The sequence below is a fragment of the Zingiber officinale genome, chromosome 7A (assembly GCF_018446385.1).
Source record: "Zingiber officinale cultivar Zhangliang chromosome 7A, Zo_v1.1, whole genome shotgun sequence".
NCBI lineage: Eukaryota > Viridiplantae > Streptophyta > Magnoliopsida > Zingiberales > Zingiberaceae > Zingiber > Zingiber officinale.
In genome coordinates, this window is record NC_055998.1 from 127,903,503 (window position 1) to 127,922,822 (window position 19,320).

The 19,320-nt window shown below is 36.4% G+C and overlaps 2 protein-coding genes across 6 annotated transcripts; both read left to right on the plus strand.

The window, feature by feature from the left end:
- The first annotated feature begins 347 nt into the window (after positions 1 to 347).
- Positions 348 to 2,388, plus strand: LOC122002478 (myb family transcription factor EFM-like). 2 transcript variants are annotated; one of them, XM_042557658.1, is made up of 5 exons: positions 348 to 615; positions 723 to 955; positions 1,039 to 1,417; positions 1,520 to 1,596; positions 1,787 to 2,388. In XM_042557658.1, exons 1-5 carry the CDS (start codon positions 411 to 413, stop codon positions 2,066 to 2,068), a joined length of 1,176 nt encoding a protein of 391 aa, XP_042413592.1. In that variant the 5' UTR covers positions 348 to 410; the 3' UTR covers positions 2,069 to 2,388. The 2 variants fall into 2 exon arrangements, with proteins under 2 accessions (XP_042413592.1, XP_042413593.1); XM_042557659.1 differs by having other exon boundaries at positions 1,523 to 1,596.
- An 8,210-nt stretch (positions 2,389 to 10,598) lies between these two features.
- LOC122002479 lies at positions 10,599 to 15,573 on the plus strand. Of its 4 annotated transcripts, XR_006117658.1 has the most exons (4): positions 10,599 to 10,723; positions 11,073 to 12,424; positions 14,581 to 14,679; positions 15,151 to 15,573. XR_006117658.1 is itself a non-coding variant. In XM_042557660.1 (2 exons), exon 2 carries the CDS (start codon positions 11,139 to 11,141, stop codon positions 12,204 to 12,206), a length of 1,068 nt encoding a protein of 355 aa, XP_042413594.1. In that variant the 5' UTR covers positions 10,599 to 10,723; positions 11,073 to 11,138; the 3' UTR covers positions 12,207 to 12,645. The 4 variants fall into 4 exon arrangements, 2 of the variants coding, with proteins under 2 accessions (XP_042413594.1, XP_042413595.1); XR_006117659.1 differs by lacking the exon at positions 14,581 to 14,679; XM_042557660.1 differs by lacking the exons at positions 14,581 to 14,679; positions 15,151 to 15,573 and having other exon boundaries at positions 11,073 to 12,645.
- Positions 15,574 to 19,320: the final 3,747 nt, after the last annotated feature.

Below are 19,320 nucleotides of genomic sequence, written 5' to 3' on the forward strand. Positions count from 1 at the left end.
CTAATTTAAAAATGGGATTAGATAAGGTTTGGTTAAATTATTCACCTACGAAATTGAAGGTTTCAATTAAATCAATAAAATATAAATTTTCATGCAAAGCTTGAATTATAATTATGTTATATTCATTTTACCTGTGTGTTGGATTCGGAATCCGACATATCGTCATATCGGCGAGACGGGCCACCGCGCAGCGGAAGCGGTATCTCGGCGCCGGGTGCCGGTTTCGTTTCGCCCCATTGTAACATGTTACAAACGCAAACGGCTCGTCGCATCCGGTCCGTTTCTTGGTTTCCGGTTCGACCGTTCGCTTTCTCCTGCATATAAAATGGACGTCCCCCTCTCTCTCCGTCGTCGCCCTCGTGCTCGTAGAGATCGGCAGCGAGGAAGAAGAGTGGAGGTGGTGACGGGAGATGGGATCGGCGGCGACGGAGATCGGACTGGAGCTCAAGCTATTTGCTACCAGGGCTGCCGGTGGCTTCCTCAAGGAAGTCGCGGCGGCTGTCGACGGTGGGGTGGCCAAGTTGGAGGAGTCCGTGCGGAGCTTGGTGGATGAGAGGAAAAAGATAGAGGTTTTCAAGCGCGAGCTCCCCATTTGCATGTTCCTCCTCACCGAAGGTACCTAGTTTTGTTTTCCCCTTTTTGAGTTTTAATACCTAGCGGAAATTTCAGTTGAAATTTTGAATTTTTCATGGTTTCTGATGCCGATTTGTTCTTCGAAGCAGTGATTGAGATGTTGAAGAAGGAGCTTGAACGCTGCCTGGGAGAGCGATTCACGCACGGCTTCAAAGAATTCATACCCATTAGGAGTGAGTGCGAAGAGCAGGGTGCGGATGGGTTGAAGCTTGAAGTAGACTGCAAGGAGAAGAGGCACTGGATGAGCTCTGCCCAGCTATGGAGTTCTAATTCTACCGCCGATGACAAGGTCGATGATGATGGCAAAAGCGTCACGGATGAGGTACAAAAGAGTAATTTTGAGCGGTATTTTCGCCGATTTGATGATTTTTTTTAAAGCGAAAAATAATTCGATGTTGGTAGCAGAGAAATGGAAGATCAGATCTCTCCGAGGAGAAGGAGGAGAACGTTTGCTCGGAGTCCAAAAGGCACTATTTTGGGGCCGGATTCTTGCCGTTTAAGAACTCAAAGGAGGCATCGAAGTCCACAACGCCGCCGCCTGATTTCTCTCTTCTGTCATCCGCCGCCGTCAAGAGCTCTGCTTTCTCTGTCTCTTCCACGGCCGACGACCACTCCGACAGTGGCTCCGGCGGCACCAAGCGAGCCGGGAGAGCCCCATCGCTGACGAGCGGTGCGCACCTTAGCTTGCAGCTGCAGCATCCGCCGAGGAAGACGAGGCGGTGCTGGTCGCCGGAGCTCCACCGCCGCTTCGTCCTCGCTCTCCAGAAACTCGGTGGTTCTCAAGGTTAGATTTTTAGATCATCAATGAACAAAACTACCATTTTTCTCCCCTCCATTTGAGCGATTAAACAATTCCACCTCTGATTACAAGCTGATCATGATGCAGCAGCGACTCCAAAGCAGATCAGAGAACTCATGAAAGTCGATGGACTCACCAACGACGAAGTGAAAAGCCACCTCCAGGTAGCTTCCGTCTTCAACACGCTTTCCTCAAAGCCTCCATTTTTGTCGGACAGATTCTTCAAATTGCCACCTAACAGTTTATTAATGTCAAAACAACCTCCATTTTAGACCAACTTTGGGAATATTTTGACAATTTCCTTTTTTTTTCAAAATTTTATCTGCTAATTCTGCATTCTTGTTCCTTCTCCAGAAATATAGATTACATACAAGAAAGGTGCCTTACGGTTCATCAGCTGGCACAGATAAGCCAGTTGTGTTCTTGAGAGACCTCTGGATGCATTCTGAGAACTGCAGCAACCCCTCAACACACCAGAGCACTGCTTGTGTTTCTGTTTCCCAATCTGGCTCTCCTCAAAGCCCCCTTCAGCTGGCCATCTCCGGCGTGGCAGCGGTGGCGAGGCCGGAGGAGATAGCTGCCTGGAAGATGATGGGAAGTTCGAGAGAAGCTTCAAATGGATGTCCTGATCAGTGAAGTTTACAGCTGAAACTTAGAAATCTGAGAGGTGTCACAGTTTCAAGAGAGGATTGCTATAGGTGTATTAATTGTTGTGCCTTTGTATAGAGTTTTGAGTGTTTTGTCGATAAAATGTAGGCAAGAGAAGAGGCCTTCGGATATTTGGAACAAAATTATGAGGAAAAAGGAGACCGATTTTGCCCAAATTTTTTGTTTTGCATCAAGAGAAGAAAAAAAATTCACGTGTTTACCATTTTACTAGGAAGAACTCAAATTGAATATGTATAACGATATTGTTTTGAAGAGTATTTATTGATATTTATGGATCTTATTTTGAATGGAGAAAATGTTATTTCTAATGTAAAATATCGCTCTTATTGATATTTAACAATTAAGTTGGTGGCTTGATCGATGTTCATGCGGTAGAACATCAAATCACCCACTTGATTTATATAGCACCTAAACTTATCAAGGTTTAATTAATTTGCAAAAGCTAAAAGAAAGAAAAAACAATTGTAAATAATCCCTATCAACAAAGCTATCTAATTCGATGCTACCATCTTCGTCCTCTTGCATCTCTTCCTAACTCCTCTTATCTCGAGTCTCTCGAGTATAACCTTGAGTGCTCTCTACTTAGAAACACCGATGAGAACTAACATAAGTATGCAAATTATACAACGCAATAATTAGTAACATTAGTGACTAAGAGAATAGAGGGGTTGCCATCCTTATTAAGAAAGAAGCATTTGTTGAGGTCCCAAGAAAACTCGATCCAACCTATTGAGCTATCCTTTTGTTTCGCGAGAATTAAATGCTTTACGCATAAAAGTTGCTAATTACGGTTCACCTCCGCTAGCATTACAAACTCTTTCCCCTTCACCTTTGCTCCCCTTGCCATCAAAAGAACTTATTCAATAAAATCCTCACGAGAATTAGAGCTCGCTAGGCAAAAATTTTATTTTTATTTTTTTTTAAATATCCAACTTAATAGTTAATACAATTACCCTTATAATTTCTCCTCCCAAATTAAATTACATTTTTTTTATTTAATTGTTGTATAGAAAGAGTATTTTTGATGTGGTAAAAAAATACCAAATATACATGACACATCTTCCAAGACCCGTGATTGTCCCAATTAATCAATGATTGCAACGTGCATCAACCAAATATAATCGACGTTACAGCATGGACCAATCTTGGATGAATAATCTCGCGAAACAAATTAATTATTAATTTGGTTATATTTGCAAACTAGGTTATCAAATTCTTTTTGATTGAGTTCTTTTTTGTTTATTATAAGAGCTAGAAACTTTGTATTTCTAAAATAATTTTATTTGATTTCCTTCTATATATATATATATAATTTTATTACGTTCAAACGAGAATTTATATATATATATATTTTTAATTGTTTTTGAAATATTATAATGAAATAACAATATACATTAAATATTATATAAATTTTCTATTACAATTATACAAAAATGAGCATCTACACTTAAAATAATTTTGATCCAAAACTTATCTACCCACCAGTAATGAATTAGTCGACATCATATATTATCAATAGCTAATAAACGAAAAAAAAAAAGGATAAAAATTATCTATTTTTAATGAAAAAATGTTTAAAATATTAAATGTTTTCTAAATATAAAAGTTCAAGCTCATCTTCTTCTTTCTCCATATAGCTGTTGGAGATCTGAAACCCTACCTCTCCAAATTTAGCGAACAAATAAGGTGACGACAAACCCTAATTTTCTCCTTGTTCTTCCTCTTCTCCTCTTCTTTTAATTATATTGCATACTTTTTCACGGATTTTAATATATCATGATACACATATTTATATATGTGATTGAAAGGATCAAAAATTTAGTTGGGATCTAAGCCAAATATTTTGTTTTGGATCCATGAGATCTAGACGTCTGCTATATATATCCACTAGAAATCATACCAAATTTTGCAGTGAGCTAATGAAAACCCTAACCCCTAGATATAGCTCCATATATATCATTGTTTTTTTTATAAAGAACATGATGATGTTAGAAAACCCTAATCTCCAGCAGCTTTTTTTGTTTTCAAGTTCTTCTTTTTATCAAAATTTTCATATTTCTTTTGCTGTATATATTTTTTTGTGTGTGTTATTAATTAGGCGATTGATTGATCGATCCGTTGATCGGGACATCGGCGGCGATGTCTAGCTCGTCGTCGCCGTGCGCGGCGTGCAAGCTGCTGCGCCGGAAGTGCACGTCGGAGTGCATCTTCGCGCCGTACTTCCCGGCGGAACACCCGGAGAAGTTCGCCAGCGTGCACCGGGTGTTCGGCGCCAGCAACGTCGGGAAGCTGCTGAAGGACGTCGCCCCCGGACGGCGGGAGGACGCCGTGGCGTCGCTCACCTACGAGGCCGAGGCGCGCATCCAAGACCCGGTCCACGGCTGCGTCGGGCACATCTGCCTCCTCCAGCGCCGCCTCGCCGAGATCCAGCGCAGCCTCGCCGAGGCCAGGAAGGAGCTCGCCACCTTCCTCGGCCCCGCGGCTGCCTACGCGCCCTCCCTGTTATTCCCCCACAACCATCTCCACCTCCAACAACACCGCCACCAGCTCCAACACCACCCCCTCCACGCCGCCGCCGCCGCAGTCGCGCCGTTCACGGAGATGACGAACCCCAACGCGAGCGCCGGCATTGGCCTCTCTCAGCTGCATCGTCATCAAGCATACGACGACAGGGCGATGGCCGGAGGGCGGCAGCTGGTTACTTTCCCGGCGCCGGAGCAGGAGCAGATTGAATGGCAGTTTGGAATGGAGCAATTAAGAGTTAGGGAAGGTTTAAATTAGCTGATTAGTGCAATAACCATGTTCATTCATATATATATAATGCACTGTTACAATTGGACAGATTAATTATATTAATTTAATTAGATTGACGTGGTTGGTTTCATCTACAATTAAATTTGATTAATTGTTTCTCTGATCAAGGAAAATTAAGATTGAAAGCCATGAACAAAAGTGTTTAGTTAAGTTTCATTATAGTTGTTAATTAGGAGCGTAACATTACTTATTTGCGATTTTTTTTTCTTAAGTAAACGATTTTGATGCTTATAGAAGCTAGTTTATGGTTCGTTTACTTGGACAGATCGAGTACTGGAGATAAAGCAAATCATATAAACAGTTCGTCCTTTTGTTTTATTAATTGAAGTAAATAGAGAATCGGGAGAAAATTTTCAAAAGGATTCTAAGTATTCAATAGGATTCGATCGATATATACCAGAAAAAGAAATGGAGACAATTCAGATCATCAATTTTTCTATTTATATGGATTGAAGGATGATAAAGTTTTCATCCCAAATTTAAGAATTTAATTTTACCTTTATGGTTAACTAATTGGAATGGGGAAGTTAAAGGGAAAATCATTTTAAAATTCTCAATCACAACTTAAATTTTACGCAGGACGGATCCTCTGTAAATTACGATCAGATGATGGTCTATTTTTTTAGACCTTTGATTTGGATGAATAAATGCGGAGTCTATCCAAATCAAGTACATACAAATATCAAAATGAAATAAAAATATAATATATTCTCTTTCAATGATGTTCAATTGGATGAAAAATATACTAAATTTTATATAAATGATACTGAGTTTAGGAGAAATTATATTAAGCGGAAAAAAGTCTATATTTGATAGAAAATATATTCGATTCAAGTTTAAATGCGCTAAATTTACAAGAAATTATATCTCATTTTTTTGATTTTTTTTACGTAAAATAATGAAAAATGAGGGACAATTAGATGATAATATTTTGAAATAAATAAAATTTTACATATAGAAAGGGGAAATAAAGTTTTTTTTTTTAATAAGCGTGCAGAATTTAAGTTGTGATTGAGAATTTTAAGATAATTTAACGTAAGTTGTTTAAACCTTAAAATTTTGTAACGGTATTTTTTTTTATTATTATTATTGGTTGATCTATAAATAGCCGTCTTTAAATTAACCCTGTCTTGGTTCTTGATCTTTCGTCAGTTGAGATGGGCAGAAGTGAGTAGATCCTTGTTCTTCTTGAAGATTTCAGATCGCATTTCCCTTTTCTTTTCAAACGAACTTCGATTCCATCAGCTATGATCGTATTGTTTGTTTCACTGTCAGCAGGGAATTTGAATCCGCGGAGCAAAGCGTTCGGGCGGCAGGAGACGTTCTTTCGGGGAAGCAAATCTCAAGAAAGGCTCGGCGGCAAACCCTTGTTTGGATTGGGGTTCCGGGAACAGCTCGATTATGTTTCTTACTCGGGGCTGCCTTCGATCCAACCGAGGCGATTGGTGAAGAGCGTAGGCTGTCGGTGAGGGGCAATCCGTGTGATCTTGATTCGCCGGTCGAAGTGGATGATCATTTCGATCGCCCTGCTGTTGCTGCAGCTGATGCTTCTGCTCCCTCCCCCAGCCTCTCACATTATAGCAACTACATAGAGGATTTAAGCCTCGAGAGGTAAGATTTCTGAATGAATAGCCAAGTTTATCAATGGAGTAGTCTGTCTATTGAATTTGTTTATAAAACTCAGTGCGGCCACTTCTTGGAACTTTCTTCTTTCTTGAACCATTGGATGATCTGTGATGTATTGATGGAGAGAAAGCATAATTCCTTAAGGTTACAGAATCGTTGAAAATTCATTTTGCAACTTCTGAAATTGTTTCCTAGGGGGTCAAATAGAAAGAAAGCTTTGGAGAAGCTTGTTGAGGCATAGGAGAGGACAATGTACTCACTGAATTTACAGAAAACAAGTAAGATGCTCCTAGTTTCTTACATATTCTGATTTTGACAACCCTGCTAATGAAGTTTATATTCCATTTCTTTCTTCCACAAATTATTATTACCCTGATTTGCCTTTCTTTTGCTATTAGTTACATCACATTGTCATATTGGTCCTTAAAATTAATTAGAAAGGGGGCAACGTTTGAATCTCATTTAGCTTGTCGTCTCATAGGTTTGTACTTATCCATATCTTCCTTTAATTATTCTTTTTCTTCTTGTTTATGGATAAAAATAAATGATGTTTACATATATAGGGCTGCTGGCAGTCAATTAATATTGACTGCAGGGATTCTTCGCATGAAATGATGAAAGAAACAATTCCAAAACAGTCAAGATACTCGTATGAAAGTATTAGTTTTTGATGTTTATATGCCAACTTATGCTTGATACCTATCTTATATTCTTGTAGGTATTACAATGCATTGCAATGGTCATCTCTTTTGGTGCAATGGATCCAATGAACTGCAAGGTTCCATGAATTTTACATGGGAGATTTTCTATCCTAGATCTACCGTATGCAGCAACCATATTGTCTGTATGAATAATTGGATATAAATTTATCGGGTTTTTTTTATTTAGTTCATTAATTTATAACATTCTAATTAATAAAATGTAGGATCACCTTAGTGAAACTCGTCCTGCTGTGTTATCTGCAGTACCGTCTTCTTGGGCATTTCTTCTTACGTTTATAGATGAATGGAGAATTCATCCTACAAATTGGAAAGGGTAAACATTATAACGAGCAATTTTTCTTTTGCCAATTTATATGTTTACATATAGTTGTTCTTAACTTTAACACTCAAATTACACAGAGTAATTTCACTCCTCTACCCCCTAATGGAAAAGGAGGATCAATCTCTCTGAGTGACTACTGCAGAAGTTTTAGCCCTTCTTTTTCATATCAACTGACTCCATGAATTCACTGAAGAAAAGTCTTGTACATCAGTCGACTCACTAAAAATTCAACTATCTGAGAAATTCAAGAAGCTTTCTAAGGAATCTAACAATGGAAGCAACACAAGTATAAAAATATAACTAGTGAAGAAGAGTTTCTTGAAGATCTTTTCTTGTACATTGAGGTATTTGTTTTGTCTGTGTTTGCTGAACATTACTTTTTTTTTTCTAAATGCATCTAAATGATACTGAGTATGACATTTCTCTCTAGAACGGCACTTCAGAAGAAGTTTTTGCAAAGATTTCAAAGAAGTACCAAATTCCAAGGGTGTTAACTTGGAAGCAAATTTTACAGGTTTGATTTCTGTCTTTGCTTTAAATTTTCTAAATTGATATCTTTCACACATACTATACTCTTTTCTAAGACCTACATCAATTTTATAGCTAAGATATGTGGAAAAACTTCTTGGAAGTAAATTTTCAAAACACATGAAGGTGAGTACTTGATGTGTATTATGAACAAATTTTCTATTATATGTTTTGGAATTCATCTCTTATTCACCTAGAAAGAAACCTTCTACTTTTCTTGTGTATTCATTAGAGAAACAATTGGCTACTTGATGCAATGAAGATTGAGCAACTGGTTACAACAGTGAGTTCTTTGCCAAACTTGAATTTTGTGGCTAAAATTATTCAATTTGCTTATGATATGTCAGTTACTTTCAAGAATGTCGTAGAATAGATTTTATTCTACATGTAGGTTTTTGGAGAATTTGATCTTGATCTGAAGGCCAGAACTCAGTTGAGAAAAATGTCTGCTCAGGTAATTTGTACTTATTAGAATTAAGTTATATGTGAATAGCAATATATGCAACTTTGAATAATAATACTTTTTCATTAGAGACAGTATAGCAACTAGACTAGACAAGCTGGTTCAACTAGAAAAGTCGGACTCAAATGTCGAATTGTTCCAGTTATCCATTTGCGGCTGAACCAGACAATTTTTACCAATATAGGAGAACTCATGGTGGTTTTATTGTCTACCAAAAATTCTCAAAACACTCATTTATCTACTCTAATATTAGATGCGCAATTTTTATTAATTTAGATATCTAACTCTATAAACTGATTAATTTTGGAGATGACCGATTCGATCCCACGGAAGTTTTCCATCGATCAGAGTAAATTTAAGAAGCGCAATCCAACATCACAAGTGGTTTGAACACTCTGTATATGAAGTGCCTTGCGTGAATTTTAAACCCTCGTTGCACATTCTATTTTTTACCATCGCACCATGCCCTAGAAGCCTTGCTAGGATTCTTTCTCTTTTTAACTAGAAAGAGATGTCATCTTCAATTTTTTTTCCTAAATCAATGTAATCAATTAGATAATTCTTTTTTATAAATGTTAATTATTCCAATTCTTTTTGTTTTATTTATACTTCTGAAAGTTGTATTATTATCTTTGTTAATATATAATAGTTAGGGTAAAAATCAAAAGGGTGCTTTAAATTAAAAGAAACATAGTGCCCCTTTTTCTAAAAAAACTTAAATGGGCACCACTCTCATGATTTTATCCCGAAATTATCCTTTGACTTAATATTATTGTAGAAGCTATCGGGTAGCTTCTACAATGTGTAGCAGCTATCGAGCAACTACTATAAGGTGTAGAAGCTATCCAATAGCTACTACAACGTGTTTAGAGTGAATTTGACATTAAGATTTAAGATTTTTATCATACAGAAGCTATACAGTAGCTGCACAACGTATAGAAGCTATGCAGTAGCCTCACAACGTATAGAAGCTACTTGATAGCTCCTACAACTATTACAATGTGTTTAGGATGAATTTATGATTTAAGATTTATACCATGTAGAAGTTTTCCAGTAGCTGCTACAACATGCACCAGTACTCGGTAGCTACTATAACGTGTAGAAGCTACCTGGTAGCTGCTACGACGTGAACCAGTACTCGGTAGCTACTATAATGTGTAGAATCTACCTAACTAGTACTCAGTAGCTACTATTACATATAGAAGCTACCTAGTGGTTGCTACAACGTGTACTAATACTCGGTAGCTATTATAATGTGTAGAAGCTACCTAGTGGCTGCTACAATGTATACTAGTACTCAGTAGCTACTATAACGTGTAGAAGCTACCTAGTAGTTGCTACACCGTGTTTAGTGTAAGTTTATGGTTTAAGATTTATGATTTAGGATATCTGGATACTATTATATCAAAATACTATTTACTAATTTTGTTAAAATTATTTAAACTTCATCAAAATAATTTAAAAATAGTCGTAGAAGTTGTTTTGATATAATATTGTTCAGATATCCTAAATTCTAAATCCTAAATCTCAAACTCACACTAAACATGTTGTATGGATAACTTCTACACAGTATAAATTCTAAATTTTAAACTCACCATAATTTTTACAATAACACTGGGCCAAAAAGATAATTTTGGGATAAAATCATAGGAGTAACTCCCATTTGATTTTTTTAAATTGTAAAATCTGAAGCATCTTTTTTTATTTTTGCCCGGTATGGAGAGTGAATTGTTATTTTTTAAAATGTGGTTAAATCATCTTATTAATAGAACAAATAAATTTTACCTATTTAAAATTATGAACATGATATTTGTCATTGTATAATATTTATATATATACACCCACCCAAAATGTCAATTAAAATCTCAATGATGTGTACATATAACTTTTAATTTGAAAGCATTGTACCTTTAAAAATAAATTTTGAAATCATATTCAAGTGTGATTGAATTTGTATACTCTTGCACAACAATGAACCAATTTATATAATCTAAATAAGAAAGGAGGGTTTTAACATTTATGAAATAGTTAGGTAACTTTCTGAAAAATTGCCTGCACATAATTAAGAAAAGGGGGCCAAATTCTGTAACTTTTTACCCCAATTTCGGCGATCGAGTGCGAAATCCACAAGATCTCCGTCTTCAAAGGTTGGATTTTTATACTTCCGTTCGCTTAATCCTCTCAGTCGCACTTCGATTTTCTGTTGTTTTCTCTTTTTTGATTGCTTTGGTCCGCCGTTCTTGTTTCCGGTAGGGTTCTTGTGCAATCCGAGCTCCATCCTTGAAATCTTGAGTGATTTAGATTAATCTAGGGTTTTGAAGCCGCTTAGTCAATCCGTAATCGACCCCTCTTCTTCTTGATCGTCTCTGCTCTTTATTAATCTCAATTTCAATCCTAGCGCGCTTTGCTATTGCAATTTTCCCCCATTTCATAATCTACTACATTCTGTGCAGCTTTGATCTTCCCCCATTTCATAATCTACTACATTCTGTGCAGCTTTGATCTTCCCCCATCAGGATTTGAGTTGTGCTTGCGTTTTTGCTCAACGTTTAAGAGGTCAAAATGTCAACTTGCAAGCAGTTCTCCCGAATCGATACCGCTGAGCTGAAATCTCAGCTGTTTAGGAAGCTCGGCCGCCAACGAGCTGAGAAGTACTTTTATAACCTCAAGAGATTACTCAACTTGAGACTCAGCAAGTTGGAGTTTGAGAAATTGTGTTATAGTATTATTGGGAAAGAAAACATTGCCCTCCATAATTTGTTCATCAGATCGATCCTCAGCAATGTTTGTCTCGCACTTGCTCCGCCTAGTAGAGAGACACTCACAGGAAATTCGCGTACATCAAAACTTTCCAGCATTGGTGAAACCGTTCCTCCATCACCTCGAAGGGGAAGATCATCCATAAGCAGTAGGGATAGAAGATTAGCCGAGCGATCTAGCCTACTCGGGCCTTATGGAAAAATTCCTCCAGGACATGTTCAAGAAGTCACTAATTCTTGTGATTTACAGAGGTCGAGAGAGCAGCAAAGTGCCCTAGAGTTGATATCTATTGGCAGCAAAGCACTAACATCTGTGGAGGATGGGGAAGAGGTTGATCAATATCGATGTAGCCCGAGTGTCCAGAGTAGAAGTCCTCTGAGGCCTCCGCTAGGCATTCTAGCAACTGCTGGTGATCGTTCTTGTAAATCTTTTTCTGGTGGCTTCTCGTCGAGCTTTCGAGGTGTGCAGTCAAATAAACTCAATAGCTGTCATCATACTTCTGAACTACCAGATTCGAGGGCCTTGAGGGTTTGGTTGGAGAGGAAGTTGGAGGTTGGAGGCCTTGGGTTGTCAGTTGATTGTGCCAATGCGTTAAATCACGGGATGGATGCATTCCTGAGAAGGTTGATCAGACCTTGCATGAACCTTGCTAGGGCTAGGCGTAGTTCGAATAGGATATATCGTGCACACGGAAGTATTTTGCCTAACATGAAAGGTTTTTGGCAATTGGATCCAGCACAAACATCAAACGGGTGCTATTATGCTTCATCGCATGATTTCCGATTAGCAATGGAAATGAATCCTGATTTACTTGGAGGTGATCGGCCCCTACAGCTTGAGAAAATCTGCTTTCATTTTTCAGAAGATTGAAATCTGACCTGTGTATGGTCTTAGTTACGTTCTCATGGTGATTCCTGGAGAATACAATTTGAGGATCCAATTCCTCTTTAAACTTTGTGAAGCAATAATATGCGTCTATTATATTTCCAAGAATGAAAAAGAGAAATTCAAGGCGTCTGAATTATTTATACACCAAGCTTCATGGAATATGGCATAAAGGATAATGGCATACACCTACAACTTCACAGGTTTGATCATTCTAAATCTGCCAATTTCTTGTGATGGATCTTACATCCTTGTCGAATTAGGCTGTAAAAATTTCAATTTCGAAAGGAATTTTAAGTTCATAGTCATTTCTGAGAATGGGCTATGCTTGTAAATGATATATTAGTTTCCACCTGTTGTTTCATTTTTGAAACTATACTGAGGCATTCTGTTCTAAATTAATGAAGGCAGGCTATTCACTGCAGTTCTATTCTTCTAGAAACATGGTTCCACTGGTTTACCCTTATACTTTAAGGGTATTCTGATGACTCCTTGCCATTGCCAAACTGTCCAAGTAATTCATTTCAATTACATAGTTCAAGATATGAAACTGTTAAAAGATGCCTACAAAATAGTTCAGTGAGTTAATCTTGAAAATAGAGGAGATAATAAGGATATATGTAGCAAGCTGTTTTAACAAACTCTGCATTAAATTAAATGCAGATCATAGTAAGTATTTCATGAGCATCGTTACTACGTTAGCATGACATGACAGATGTTTAATGAAGGCTAGATCTAAACAACATCGTGGATTTGAAAGAAAATGGATCAAGTATTAATGTTTCAATGAGTATTTGTAGATCAAATCCTTCAGGCAAACTTTTAGGCAAGCAGTGGCAGAATGCAGGCTAAGCACATATTGACTAGTTATTTATGGAGTATATTTGAAGTGGACATTTAAAATAAATTAAGGTAATGTGAATGTCAATAAAGGGGTATAAATGAGCCAAGCCGTTGGCAAACTATTAGGGTCTCGGTTTGAAAACAGTTCGTTTGAGTTCGTTTGATTAAGTTAAAGCGCCAAGCTCGAGCTTGATTTCAAGCTCAAATACATTATCGAGCTTAGCTTGAGCTTCATAATATTTTATTTGTGAGCTCACGAACATGTTCGTTTAGAGGCTCACAAATGTGTTCGTTAAGAGACTCGTAAACATGTTCGTTAAGAGGCTCATTTAAATATCACCTTCCAAATTCCAAAAGAGAAGTTATAAAGACAAAATTGAACCAATGACTGAGATTGATCTCAGCCTACTCTCTCAATCCAATGGCTGAGATTGTTTCAAAATTCAACCAATTAAAGCTGTTCTCTCATCTGTGCACGGTTTGCTATTGCCAAACCCTAGCCTACCCATCTGCCACCTCGCTGACGCCATTGCCGCCGACCCTCGGAAGATCGAGAGTCTCCTGAGAAACTCTTGTCGCCTCGTCCTCGTCGTCGTCGTCGCTTGCAAAGAAACTCTCACGAGAGACCAACAGTCTTGTAGCCAATGTCCAATCCCTGATCTCCAAATCGAATCCCCACTAGTCCAACACTGACAATCCCTGATCTCCATTCTCTTTTGTGGTTTGCACGACTTTTTTGCATTGTTTGATTGTAGAGTTTAAGTGTTTGACCAATTGATGTTTTTTGGTTCAGATCCATTCTTTGTCGTCATTATTGTATATTTGTATTTGATTCTGAACTGAAACCATGAGTTCTGTTGTAATGTCATTGGCAAGGATAACAATTTTATTGTAATCTTGCTTGTGGGCAGTTTATTGTAATCTTGACTACAAGTCATGGCTTTCATTTGCATGTTATGTATTCATTTTTATAGGTAATTTTCTTGATATGTAGTTGATTTTCACGAGCTCAAATTCGAGCTCGATTATGTGCCTAACGAGCTCGAACTCAAGCTTGTTTAACGAGCCGAGCTCAAGTTTGAGCTATTCGCGAACTCTTTAATTTCATTATGAACTGAACTTGAGCTTAAGAATTCAATTGTATTGTCTTATACTGTCAAAGTTTAGTTGTTATCTCATTCTAATATGCACTAAAATATGTATAGTTGCCTTGCTGCATAGGCATAATAGTATAATTATGTGATTGGAATATGCACTAAAATAGGAAATTCTATGGCCCATAAAGTATTCACCTATAAGAAATAAGGAATTTGAAGAACTCAAATCAAATAGAAAGGTTAGTGATGTTATTGCACATTAATGTTTGACATTTTCTAAATAGATAGCCACTATATGTATCTTTATTGGTCGGGTCCTTGAAAATTAAATCTTATTTAGCATTTGGTTATTCTGACATAGTTTCAAAATACAATTTATGGATGGTCTTTGATATATCTACATGGAATTGCCTAAGCAGTTGAATTCTATAGTTTGGTGTTGGATGAAGTCTTCATGGAATAGAAACATGCAGAGGTTATAACTTTCATATAAATATTTAGTCCCCTTTTGCGATCGGGTAAGATCTCTCATCCCTGCTTTGGATGTTTATGTTTTTCATAGGACACATTTTCTTTACTACAAGTTGTACAATTTATTGTGTTGCACCTGTTTCATGTACATTTACTTGTTAGTTCATGCTCTACTTAAAAAGAACTGATGTGTATATTTTGTGTACTTTGTATCAAGTTTCAAGCACATGTGCAAATCTTGTGCACTTCAACAAAAGTGATCTAAATGTAAATCTGGACTTTTGTTTAATTTTTTTTGGATCATCCTGTAATAGTGATTCTACAATATTTAACATGTTTAAGATATGATTATGTTTAATGTTGTGAAGTGATATAATGTAAGGTCTTCTATATGTTACTACATGTTTCTATTTTGCCAATGGAAGATGAACAAAACTAGAACGAAGGGATCCTTCACCCAGATTCATATGAAGACTCTTGGTTTAACCATTGGATCTGACTTTGTTTAATTTCGACAGTTGCTAGTGACCATTCAAGATTTAAAGAAGCAAATTTGATGGCTCTTCACATGGATTTTGCATATAGGGACTAGACTGAAGGCACCTCTGCGTTCTGACTACTTGGATAAAAAAATATGAAAAAGAAGAAAAGATACAAATTTACTCGTGGAACTTCATCATTTATGTATATTGGGTCGACTTCATGGTGCTCTACCATATACATCCTTTAGGGTCTGACTACTTGGATAAAAAAAATATGAAAAGAAGATAAGATACAAATTTACTTGTGGAACTTCATCATTTATGTATATTGGGTCGACTTCATGGTGCTCTACCATATACTTCTTCTTAGGAACCTGGAAAGCTTTGCTTATCCATTTTATCCTTCTGACAATTTTGGTTGGCTATTTCATGTCATATGAATCTATGTGATTGCCCTAATTATCCTTGCATTAGCTTTTGTTGTCATGAAACATTTCTTTGTGCACTTTCTCTAATTCTCTACTAACCATTCTTCCTCCTACAAAAGTTGTAACCCAACCAACCCAACAGAAAGTTGTTCCAGTAAAGACAGGATCTTGTAAACAAGGATCTTGAAAACTAGTTTTACTTGGCTGTGAAAGTCCTCTTCATGAGGATCTGTTAAATAATCAGGACACTGATGTTCTCAAGATTTTGTAAATCCTACTTATTAAACCTGATCAAAACTCAGGAAACCTTCGACTCCTTAATCTGTAGGCTCGAAAAACTAGAAATTATAGGAGAAAATCCAATGAAATAGTGGGAAAGAGATAAGATATATTGCAAATTAAACATTATTAATCCCGACCTCACTATTAAAGTACAAGATTTAAAATATACTAATTGGAAAGAGATGAATCTACAATGCACATCAACCAATTATTAAGCCTTGGTGTTATACAAAGGTCTGTCTAGAACCCTACTTTTATCGTTAACAAAGAGCTGAATCGAAAAGAGGGCAGTCTAGAATGATTAATTATAAACGCCTAAATGACAATTATCATGAAGATAGTTATAAAAAATACCAGACAAAGACCAAATACTTAACAAAATTCAGAATTCAAAATGGTACTCTAAATTTGATATGAAATCTAGATTTTGGTAAGCCAAAATGCATCCAAACTCTATAGAATGAAGTGCATTCTCTTGTCCTAAAGGACACTTCGAATGACTAGTCATGTTATTTGGACTTAAAGTAGCCCCTCAAATCTTCCAAAGAAATATGGATGATATCTTTTGAGGGATATATTCATTTACTTGTGTTTACATAGATGATGTATTAGTATTTTCCAAAACCAAGGAAGAATACTATGTACATCTTCATATGAAAAATTTCCTTCTCTAAGCTCACATCTCTACCAAATTACTTGACGTTCCTGGCAAGACGGAGGATATAAAAACCCTTCGATCTATCCTAGGACTTTTAAATTATGCAAGACCATACCTGAAAAATATAGAAAAAAAAAGTGGTGCTATGTATAATAAAACTTCAGCAACCGAACAAAGATATTTTAACCAGTGGGATATAGATCAAAACTATGGTAAAACAACTCCTATTGCTTATGTTACACCTTGATTTTGACTACATTCTGACTACTTAGTTGTAGAGACACATGGATGCGAATTGGAATGGGGTGGAGCTTTATTTAGAAAACTATCTAAATATGATCCTAAGACATCTGAATCTTTATGCAATTAGATTAGAAAATATAAAGAAAAATGACACCTTATTTCATTAGATTATGAAATCTTAGTAGTTATTTACTGTCTTGATGCTTTTGTGCTATTTCTATGTAGCAAGCAGGAAATCACTATAGAATAGATTGTGAAGTCATGGCCAAATATAGTCAGCAAACGAAAGAAACTAGAAAAGGATTAGGATCCAAAAATTAAGTTTGTTGATACTATCATTAATAGAGGATTACAAATCAATTGGGAGCATATAAAAGGAACTAATAATTCTCTAGCTGATAACTTTCACTAATTTTATACGTTTTGTTCACGGGAAGAACTAAAAGTGGACTAAAATAGGCTCTAACTTCTTCATCAGCACTTCACTCAAATCTTATGGAAAAACCTAGCCAGATAAAACTTATTTAGCAACAGCATCCTTCAACAGTAACTTACAATCTTCTCCATAATCCTTTAAAGAAGTATCGGACGACTTTTATGATATTCATCTTTCTGATGTTACACCAATTCCTAGTTATCACACCAGGCAAAGGATGCTCAGATACATGAAATCCTTCAAGCTAAAAAGCTTTTAGATAAGTATTTTCTCTGGCAGACAAATAATCTAATCTCCAACAATTCTTAGATACATTGCCCCATTTCGCATACGTTCTTCTTCCTCAGCCTTCCTCCAAGCAGCCTACAGGCCAAGAAGGTGTAATTTGACAGGTAAATAGGCTCTTGTATAACCTGAAAAGTTAAATGTATCTTTTCTCATTCAATCCTCGATAGATGGAGTTGCATGGAATTCCCCAAATTCAAGCCACCCCATGCTGCTTCCAATTCCTCCCTTGCTTCTCTGCTAGTTTTGCACTTGAAATAGTCTACTGACTCTTGGGTTGCAGCGGCTTGGTTTTCTCCAACTTTGATCGATGTTTTACCAGGATTTCATCTAAGTTTCCTAGTTGTTCAGACTGCTGTTTGGTTTTGTTTCCATTCTTACAACTTCAGTTACTTTCAGTGCCTGTTTCTCCGCAAATCTAGACACATGCTTTACCAAGATCTGATCTAAACTGATTAGAATGGTGATGTTTAAAACCTCAATTTTAGCTCATTTAACTTGAAATCATCTGTTTTGTGCATACAGTTGCAGGAAGCTGATTTTTGTTCTCTTTGTTGCATTCATCTCCTTCTTGAGTCGGGATGCTGCCACATGACGGTGCAACGCTAGTAGATTTAGCTTTCATGTTTTCTTTTTGGATTTTAATATCCAGATTTAATTCTACACTCTTCCCATTTTCGACTTGTCTTTCGAATTTTGAGACATGTTTTACCAGAAGTTTATCTAGACTGGGTATTTCATTGATAACTGGTTCATCTTTATTAAATAACTTCCTTTCAACATCCTCATTCTTCATTGTTCCTAACATTCTCTTGTCCTCTAGTGAAGCACTATTTAGCTTTGCTTCTTGAACTTCTCGTCTAATTTCGAAATGTGCTTCACCAAAAACTTGTCTAGACTGGGTACCTCAGTGACAACTGGTTTGATATCCTCAGTAACTTGTCTAATTTCATTATGATGGCCTTCTTATTGTCATGTGACTCTTGCTCATTCTCTGCTACAAAATGAGTTTCATGCTCAGGAAATGCATCCGGTAGATCATCAGTTGAAAGGGTTGGCATCAGGATTTTGACTGATTTTTTTTTTTTTAAATTCAATGTATATATCAACATTTTAATTGATTTTCAATTGACCAACATTGTCAAATGGAAAAGTTTGTGACCTGGTTAACGCTCAATTTTTTTCTATATATACATCATTTTTTTCATTACCAAAATTTTATCAGTTTTAACTTATTTCATTCATCTTTCTGCCCAAAAAAAAAATACTATTATTAAAAATTTGAAGAGAAATGGATCAAAATTCTAATAATTATTTTAGTAAATATTCACGAAAATTCAATTAGAAAGCATTCTCGAGTTAGTCCTAATTTCCAACATCTTGAATTTTCGTTTATCACACAACACTCACCTATCATTTTTCATACCCATCATCATATTATTATAATTTTAAAAATTATCTAAAATTTTCAACTAGTGACCCTCGTATTCCATTTTATATATGTCCTTGGAATATTGACAAAGTAGCTAATATTTCATACAAGCTCTATCTCACTGAATCAATCTGCTTCAATCATCGGGGATTCAATCAAATGAATCGAGCATGGTTAGTGTTATGCAAGTGATAATGATAAGGGATAGAAACACCTCATGTAGTCCTCGATTCATATTTTTCTTCATTCTCATCAGAAATAGAGTTTGATAATATTATGCTCGATCAAGCAATCGAAATGGGCAACGAATCAGATGGAGATCATAGCAGATGAATAGTAATAGATGATAAACTTCTTGCAGTAACCTATATAATCACGAGTAAAGATCTAATAGTTAATAATACTCAAAAGAATGATTCTTTTTGAAAACGGGTGGTGACAT